The following is a 9,977-nucleotide window of genomic DNA, read 5'->3' as shown; positions in this document are numbered from 1 at the left end:
GTATGGAGAATGAGGAAGTCATCCTGTGTATCTCACTGCGAGGAGGCACATCTACGTGGCCTTGAGATTCCTCCTGCAGGGGCCACAAGCGCTCTGAACTGACCATTATCATAGCCTTTGTTGCATTCTTTATAGCTCTCAGTCTCCCAGCAGGGCTGTGAGGTCTTTGATGCAAGGAACCAGGACAATTGGACAGTGAGCTCCCTTCACGCAGGGACTCTGCCTTATTTATCTTTGTAGTCTCATTGCTCAGTGTGGTGCTGATAATTGGTGGCCCTCAGGGCCTGTATAATATAAAATAAACGTATAATGATGAATGGGAGAATGGCATGGCTTAATAGCAGTTTATTTAAAGAGCTTTAAATTTAAGATGAGAACAAGCAGCAAAAATAGTTAGTGTGGTCTTGGGTAGCAATAACAAAAGTATAGTATCTGATTTCTGAATATCTAGAAGCTTAGAGCCACAGAGATGGAGATAATGAGGACAATAAGGCCAGTGATGTGAAATGACTTGCTCATGATTCTACAGCAAACTTGTGATCAAAGTAGGAACTTGAATTTAGAGATCGTGGCTCTCAGTTAAATTTGTTTTTTACAAGTTCAACTATCTTCTCTTCTGACCAGACCACAACTGTGTAATTCTGACCTCTATGCTTATAAGAATAAACAGACAAAGTAGAATTTGTCCAAGAAAGGATGACGCAGATGTCAGGGGGTAGGGGAAACTATATCACATGAAGATCAGATGAAAACATTAAGGATACTTCACCAGGAGAAGAAAGTACTTGCAAAGAGGCCATGGAGTGAGTGGAAAAAACATGGTATCTGTTCTTAGATTCTTAAGTACGTAAGTCATTTTGCCCCAGAAAGGAAAAATAAGAGCCATGGGTAGAAACTACAGAGAAGTAAAATTCAACTCAACATTAGAAAAATAGGTCTCAAAATTAGAATTGTCCAACAATCCTAAGATTTTGCATAGGACTTGGCACATAATATGTGCTCACTTAGGATTCACGATGTTTCCTTTAAAAGGATTTCCTTTATGGGGTAGGTGAGCATGGAGGTGAATAAGAATGCATTGTATTATTATTAATGTTTATTTATTTTTGAGACAGAGAGACCGAGAAAGACAGAGCATTAGCTGGGCAGGAGCAGAGAGAGAAGGAAACATAGACTCTGAAACAGGCTCTGAACTGTCAGCCCAGAGCCCGATGCAGGGCTCGAACCCACAAACTGTGAGATCATGACCTGAGCCGAAGTCAGGTGCTTAACCGATCGAGCCACCCAGGTGCCCCCAGGAATGCACTGTTTTATTAACTCCAAGGACTTTTCCAACACTTAGGTTTATGATTCTTTGATAAAAATTCCTGCAAAGTATCATACCGGTATTTAGCGAAACAAGTCTTAACAGTGAAAGGTCCGTGGAATTGTTTCTTTTAAACTCTGCTAAGCTCTGTAGTATTGCATTGTTGGTCTTCCCTTAGGAGGAAGGGTTTTTTTTTTTGTTTTTGTTTTTGCCATTAACTACTGTCTTACAAAGGAGATCGCTGCTAGTACATCTCTGCACTTGGTAATCAAACTAAAGCTCCATGTACAAGTTTAAATGGAGTTTGTTTTGTACCAGGTTTTACACAGAGACCTATTTAGATTGTCACTTTTTACATTTTTTAACAAATATCTTAAATATCACTTCAAGAAACTTATTTTTTACCAAATATTTTATATCGAAAATGTATGGATGTGATATTTGTCTTTTTTTTCTTTCTTGACACAGAAGTATCATTCCTCTTACTCCATGCAGAGGACATTTAAAGGAGACAGAGAAAGCTTTATTTAGATGTACTACATTAGCCACAGAAAGCTGGGAAGAACAAAATCATAATAAGGCGATTAGTTGATTTGTTATTTAGTTCTTATTCTTCGAGAATTTTCACATTTTCTTTCTTTCCATTCGTACCTATTTACATACTGAAAATCCCTATCAACTAAATTCTTTCAGATGCTATGGGATTAATTTGTTTTTTTTTTAAAGTTTATTTATTTATTCTGAGAGATACAGAGACAAGATGAGTGGGAGAGGGGCAGAGAGAGAAAGGGAGACAGAGAACCCCAAGCAGGCTCCACACTGTCAGCATGGAGCCCCAGGTAGGGATCGAACTCATGTACCAGCAGATCATGACTTGAGCTGAAGTCAAGAGTCAGATACTCAACTGACTGGGCCACCCAGGTGCCCCAGGATTAATTTGCTTTCTTATGTCAGCATATAAATATACTTAAAACATAGTTCTGTGTCTTTATGAAATATCATCGTCAACCTAGTTTCACTTGGAATAATGGTGCTGCATTAGCCATAAAGCTATTCACAAGAAATGTGTTGGGGATTTTAACTTTTTTTTATAGAACTCTTTACTATAAATGCAGCAAGGTGCTTCTGAGAATCCAGGACTCTCGTGTTTCACTTTTAATGGTGTTATTAAATTTTTTTCCAAGTTGTTAATTCCACTCACCTAAATGGAATAGATTTTGTGCTCTGTGTATTCCTGATGTGTATCTTGTTCTGGACCCTTCAGGTATATGCACTTAACGGGGAGATTCTAAGGTGCTTTCCAAATAAAAACCAATATCTTCTTTCCCCCTTTTTTATGAGTTATAAAACACTTTTCCTCCCCTTCTTCTTTTATTTAATTTATATGCCAGAGATTTTTCAGCTCTGGGGATGAAAATGGAAGACCAGGGAAGTTGATGAAATAGTGGTGATTCGGAGATCTGAAATATTTTATCCTCACTCGATATAAAGTAAATTATTTTTTCTCTTTTCCAATAACCATCATTTCCCTTGATCTTGGAATCACTCAAAACCTAGCCACCGAGTCCTGTATAAACTAATGCTCTGCCTCAAGACGTGGGGAAAGATGAACTACTGGTGCCTGTACAGATCGTACTAGCTTGATTATATTTACAGTTATGAGATAACGCAAATTTAAGAATGCCAATTTTTTCTCATCACTGAGTATTTATTATATATAACAAATACATGGGAAAGAAAAAACTATATTGTGTGATATAAATAGTTTATTTACATTACAGAAAAAACATCAAGACAATGTATACTATTTCAAATATATCCATACATAATCAAATATAGCTGTAGTACATGTTTTCATTGGTGTAGATTACCACAAATGCAAGGCAACATGTGTAGAAATCTTGTCTTATTCTTTTGTCTATAATACTGTATTGTGTAGTCCCAGCTCTCGGTAGTCCGGCCACTGTGCAACATGCTCCCTTTAGATTAACCTCGTGGATGCTCTTGTTGTGTTGTCTGAACTGTAGTGCCCTGTATTTTGCTTCTGTCTGTGAATTCTGTTGCTTCTGGGGCATTTCCTAGAAGGTTGGAAAGTTTACAGATCTTAGTCCAGTGCTATTACCTGAAATTTGGTCCTACAATTACAGAGCGAAGTTGTGGATAAGCAAATTGTTAAAATAGTTCAGACCAAGGAATTGATTAGTAGTAGAAGCTGGGATTATGTTGGGAGATTTTTTCCTTTTTGCTTCTCCTTGCCATTGTGTTTAGGCATTTGTTGAGGAGATCTGAGGAACAGAGGCGGAAGTTGGAGAGGAACACCGTTACCTAGTCTTCAGCTGCTCACCCAGGAAGGCACAAGAATGACTCAGCACAATGCGATCAAGCAAGTTGTGAGCTCATCTAATCTCACTTTAAATGTCTTCAACAATTTTATATTTTAAATGTCCTAAGGATGAATGTTATATTGACATTTCAGTGCTACAAGTTTAAATCCTATCCAACCAGAGAATGAGCCAACTGTTAATATCTGATATGTAATGGAAAGGGATACTGTTTCGGTTCAGCCTAATATCACTTTTACATATTAATAGTATAAACTACAGACATAAATTGGGACCTGTTATTTAGCTTCCATAAAAAGCTAAATTCAGTCAAATTACCTGAAAAGCTCTGATCTGTCTGGTGTCTTTTCTCTTGTAATAAACGAGTGCTTTGATGATGCAAATAAGAACAACAATATAAAGTTCATATAAAATCCTATTATACTAAGATGGGCATCAGAGATTAGACATTCATATATATGTTCATATGTGAATAAATATACATGGTATAGATTTATATTTTTTACCAGGGTGTGGTAGATATGTCAAAATGAACATGGAGCTGAAAGTCACAGTCCCGGCAAGTCGGAGCTAGAGATAAAAAGACTGAAAATCCATCTTCCAAACAGGGCAACTCTTTACATTCCAGAACATGTCTCTGGATGTCAATAATTTTATAACATATGTTGCAGTTAGAAGGAGGGCAGATGTTTGAGTAACATAATAAAAACAAGGGGAAGCGATTAGAAAAATGTAAGTGGGAGAAGGAGAAGAGAGAAAACAGGAGAGCCCAGGTGACTGAGAAATTGAAAGAAAATTGAAGAGAATGAGCAGACCTCCGCTTGGTGCAATTTTATAAATATTTTAGCAACTGGATACATTGGGATAGGTCTTGACAGACAGGTGTGGTCAAGGTGGCCAGAAAAGGGGAGGATTTGGGTGATGGGCAGATGGCCTCGTTGGAAAATCTGTTTTGGAGCAGAATGTTTTCATGCGAGTGAAATGAATCCACACTGGGAAAAGTGTGGCTTGTTCACTAGTATGACTCCTGGAAAGACTTGGAAGACTCAGACACCCTAGGACAGATTTGTAAAAGGCGTTGAAATAATGGTAATTTAGCTCACGTACTTATCCTCAAAAGTAAATAGAGAATAGGTTTTGTTTTGTTTTAACATGGAAAATGAAAATGCCCATTTGCCTTGAAAAAATGGCTAATTTGGAGCTCAGTTTAGGTTGTCGTAAGCATCAGGGCACACAATATCATGACCAGCCAAGGGGCAGTATGAGCAGTGGTTAAGTGCGGCTTAACCACTTAACAGTTAGCTGTATTCCAGCTGTTCTGTATGGGAACAGGACTGTGATTAATAACAAACTTGAGAACATATGCTAAAATATTGAAGGTTTCGCATTTTTGTCAGTACATGAAGTAGCAAATCCAACTGTTATGAGATGAGACCTATTAAGTATGAATTTGGTTTCTCATGTGCTGATATCGTGTAGATATCAGAAGGCTCAAACCCCTTAGAGTAACGTGGCACCATTTCTCATGTTTTAGAGTCTTTTCTATCTTTCCTTTATACTCAGTATTTTTGGTTTCTTGAGTTATCTTTATGTTCCCTAGAATCTATTTTAATATAATCCATTGACTCACTTGGCATCTAAACGTGAGAGTCTAGTTGATGAGCTCAACTTGGCTTCGAGCAGCACAAAGCTCCAGTCGATGATCTTCCCTTAAGCCTTTAGGCCCAGCAAGGATTTATGAACCATATTTTGTCTTTTTCAAGAGCAAATGCCACACTTGTCCTCAAAGAAGATAGTGCAAAACAGCTACAGAGATGTATTATGGCCTTTATTTTCTAAAGATATGACGGTTTCTTTTATTTTCTTGTCTAGAAAAATAATTTTGGAGGAAACATTCTGATTTACCCTAGAGCTGTATAAATGAGTGAATGTTTAAATGTCTTGTGAATGTGGCAAAAACCTTGAGAAACTTTCTTGGAACTTTTATCTCAAGGAGGATAAAATCAGGTCAGAAAGAAGTTATCTTCAATCATATGGCTGGTTAGACAGGGCATAAATAATGAGTCTCGTTGCCATGAATTGACACATTGATGAAATTAAGCAAGGGAATACCTAATCTTACTTCCTTTACTTCAAGCACAATGTCAAACCTCACTAATTAACCATGATTTTCTCTCCTGTTGAAACTGGATCCAGAGGGTATCTCTCTCGGTCTAACTCTCCAGGAAGCAATGATCATTTCATTGTTCTGGGGTTTGATACAAATACTTGTCATATTCCCTGCATGTTTCCATATATCAAAGGGTTTCATGTACTACAACATAATCTTTTTAAATTATAGCTACTTTCTTTGAATTTTGCAATTAAAAGCTATTTTATTAACTTAAGATAAAAATCTACTTGTTTACATCAATTGTGTTAAAAACGATGATATCTGTGAGTTACACTTGGAACTATAAGTACCATAAATGAGAGCTGTACATTACCACGTTTCTAGGCCTTGCAAACCATCTATTCTGACCTCTTTTGGCATCCTGATCTGAGTAAAGAAGGAAACACTGGTCATTTAAATAGCCTGTTCATAGTTTGAATGAGGACTGACTTCTTATAGCTAAGAGAGAAGAGCATGTTTAAACAAAGATTGGGATTACACTCTAAAGAAAAAAGATGGCTTTGCTTCAAAATTAAACAATCCTCATCAAAATGCAAAAATAAGGAAAATAATTTGTACTACTCCAACATGAAAATCAATGCTATTCACATGCTGTTATGATGAGGAAATAGGACTCCAGAGAATGGATGACCGTAGAATCCACGAAGGGACTCACAATTAGAGGGAACTGTGTCAGGAAATGAAAAACAACATATTCCTTTATCTGGGTGCCATTGAGCACATGCACTGACCTTGTGATGCAGAGGACCACCACGCAGATGACAGCAATCTGAATGGTTCCGATCACAGCAGCGATTAAGACATACTGAAATCGCACAGGGCCGGGGACAACGTACAGTACACTGTAGTCCTTTTTTTCACAGTGTTGACCAGTATAACCAGCATCGCACCTGGAAGAAATGATAGTGTCCAGTTACCTACAGCTGGTGGACTCATTTTTATAGTTGGCACATATCCTTATCTTCATTGAGAAGTTAGGCTCTTTGTTTTCCTCTCTCTGAAAAGAAATGCTACTTTGCAGATATGCTTTTCTACTACTTATTTTCAACAAAATCTCCTTGTGTTTTGGGTTTCAAAGGCATGAGGCTTTTCTTTATACTTATAATAAGATTTTGAAGCTAGGAGGTTGTTTGTTTGTGATGATCATGCAGAGAAACAATAGATGTCCAGAGATAGATGGATAACTGTTCTTTCTATATTTTTTCAAGTGAGCCTCACATTTCATGTAACTTCTTCTTTAGTCAACCTAAGTCAACATGATTATCTCGAAAAAAGGTTTGGTTCGGAGGCTATGGGTATCAAGCAAGGGCTATTTATTTTTGGAGAAAGCATTCTCTATACTACTGTGAGGATAATTGTTGAAAAATGTTTAGAACAGAAGTACAAGTAATGTCTTTGATCTGTTGATCATAAAGTTGTCTACTTATGTTAGACAGTTCAATTTCAGTAGGAAGAAAAGTATGGTGCAGGCAATATCTTTCTGTAAAATAAACCCATGTGCTATTCATCTGAAAATGAGTGCTGCTTTCACTTACTGAGCCCTCATCAGAAAGCTCCAGTAGACCAGCTATGGGTTAAAATTAGCATTTGACTACGGAATGAGGAAACTGTTCACGTAACAATGCCAATGAGGATCAACTTGTCATTGGCTTTGTGCAATTCTTTTAGTACTTCACATGGAATTTCCACATCCTGAGGTCTTTCCTTCTGCCTCAGAAGGGTTCAATCCTGGGGACTCTGCTAAGGAAAAGAGAGCAGCGGGAACAAATCTCAGTTTTGTTCTCTCTACCTGGCTTCACTTGGAAGGTAGGTGCTAGTGTATTCAGTTAAGGGAAACATAAAAGGAAGACAGTTCTTGAAGGGAGAGAAAGAAAGAGACACAGAAAAGGAGGAGGAGGAAAAGGAGGACTAGGAGGGAAGAGAGAGAAACTCTTTTCACTGAATTGCAATATACAACCTACTTCATCATAAACCACTTGTATATTCCTTTATAAAAATACATCTGTGTTTTCACTTTGGCTTTAGCATCTCCGAAATGATTATGTTCTATTTATGAATATTCAGCAGCTATTTATATTTATTAACTAAATCCAGACAAGGAATTTTTTTGTGTCTTAACCTAGTTAGAATCTGGGGAGGTATAGCTAATAATCTCACACTACAAGGCTTGTGGATTGCAGATCCACAGAAAAGAGAATGCACCTAGCAAAAGCAAGATTGATAATATTTATTGGAACACCTGAAGGACTTTGGAAAAGATGACCTCCCAGAAGCAATGATGGTATCCTAATGTACAATAAGTCCTTTTCCATTCATTTCAGAAATATTTATTGAGCACCTGTTATGTGTCAAGAGCCCTTCTACGTCCGAGGGAAAGAGGTGAATAAAACAGAGGAGGAAGCTGAGTCTTTAAGAAGCTTGTAATGCCAAAAGTACAGTTTAAAATTCTAGAAAAGTATACATTATAATATGTTACATAGAACTCCAGTATGTAAGCCACACCCATTTTATGGTTTTCTAGGGTGTGTGTGTGTGTGTGTGTGTGTGTGTGTGTAGGTGACGCTGTGAAAAGTTTTGCTGCTGATCACTCAGTCAGAATGCCATCCAATTCTCTGCAAACATCAGAATTTAGTTTTATATTTTTACTTTATACAGTTTAGTCGTTAAAGAGTGAAAACATTACCTGCAAGATGGCTCCTGCATATTGATAGAATGTTCACACTTCCCATGCATGCAGAAACCATTGTAATGTTCTGGGCAAGGTATGTGGTGTTCTCTTGCACTTTCTTCTAACTTGTTAGCATTCTCTGTGAATACAGATAAAAGCAGGCACCCCTTGTAAATACTTTCTTAGCCCAGTGAGATCAACCAGGACATTAAGTAGCAAAGCTATAGTAGGCAAAGATATTTAAAAGGGCAAGAACTAAAAGGCCATGCTTCAGAAGAAAGAGGGAGAAAGAATTGAAAGACAGACATCTTTACAATTGTGTTTAGAGATGAAACTGCAAAATTACCCAGTGCTTTTCATGCTTTTATGCAATTTCTTCCATCTTTAATAGCCAGTGATGTTTCTGTGAGTTGTCAGACAGCTTTAATTTTCCTTGTGCCGAGACTGTACATTGATCATAAAATAATTCAAGAAGAACTATCCTGTTTTTTGAATTTCAAAGCCCAGCATAATGTCCCTAAGAGTAAATTGCTGCAATACCTTGATACTTTTCTCAGTGTGGGAGCTTAAAAGTTAAAATATGGCTGTGTTCAGTTGTTAAACAGACCTTTCCCCAAACTAAATGCAAATTGCAACAAATGTATTCTTTCAGGCTTTTTTCATTTACCGTGAACATGCATTTTACTAGCACCCATACATTTTCTTATTGCCAAAATAAAGCTATTGAAAGAGCAAACGTTATTTCAGAATCATTTATGTAGATACTAACACAGTACATATTGAATGCTGTGAGTATATTCCGATGCACAGTAGCTGGCCTATGGTAACAATGTTATGTGAAAGTTAAACTTACGATAAAGAAAAAGTTTGTGTTCTAAAATTAACCCTTTCACAATAAAGAAAAGTTTGTGGAGTGCCTGGGTGGCTTGGTCGGTTGAGCATCCAACTTCAGCTCAGGTCATGATCTGCAGTTCATGGGGTTGAGCCCTGCATCCGGTTCTGTGTTGACAGCTTGGAGCCTGAAGCCTGCATTGGATTCTGTGTCTCCCTTTGTTTCTGCTCCTCCCCCACTCTCCCCCCACCCCCTTTCACAAATAAACATTAAAAAAAATTTAAAGAAAAAATTTGTGTTCTAAAATGAACCCTTTTCTCTGTCATTAACAAATTTTGTTTTCTTATGTTTCTATAAAGACATTAAGATACTTTTTCTGACCGTTAGCCCTAATACATTTGCTTGATATTTGTAAGGCCATCTCTAAACAGTCTTTGGAATATGTTCATTTTATAATACAAAGTTTTACCTTTCTTGGATTTTTTTCTGTAATCTGTGACCTGACCTGACAGGCTTTAAAATTGTTGCCTAAACACCTGAAAGAAATAACTTTCTTGACTTCAATCTAAGATACTCTTCAATCCCACTGTAATAGAAGTAATGGAAGCAGCGGTAATGGAAGATTAAGAATGAATTACTATTTTTATGAAATAGAT

At 37.2% G+C, this 9,977-nt stretch overlaps 1 protein-coding gene across 1 annotated transcript in view; it reads right to left on the bottom strand.

Moving 5' to 3' along the window:
* Positions 1-3,054: 3,054 nt before the first annotated feature.
* Positions 3,055-9,977, bottom strand: part of TMEFF2 (transmembrane protein with EGF like and two follistatin like domains 2) — a 226,278-nt gene continuing 219,355 nt past the window's right edge. The window contains exons 8-10 of the mRNA XM_077780218.1: positions 8,505-8,628; positions 6,553-6,711; positions 3,055-3,384 (exon numbers count right to left, since the gene is read on the bottom strand). Coding sequence (XP_077636344.1) covers positions 3,288-3,384; positions 6,553-6,711; positions 8,505-8,628 — 380 coding nt within the window. The 3' untranslated portion in view covers positions 3,055-3,287. The remainder of the gene's footprint in view (positions 3,385-6,552; positions 6,712-8,504; positions 8,629-9,977) is intronic.

The sequence above is a fragment of the Crocuta crocuta genome, unplaced genomic scaffold (genome assembly GCF_008692635.1).
Source record: "Crocuta crocuta isolate KB4526 unplaced genomic scaffold, BGI_CrCroc_1.0 scaffold38, whole genome shotgun sequence".
NCBI classification, from domain to species: Eukaryota; Metazoa; Chordata; class Mammalia; order Carnivora; family Hyaenidae; genus Crocuta; species Crocuta crocuta.
This window is presented reverse-complemented; position numbering and strand designations above follow the sequence as displayed.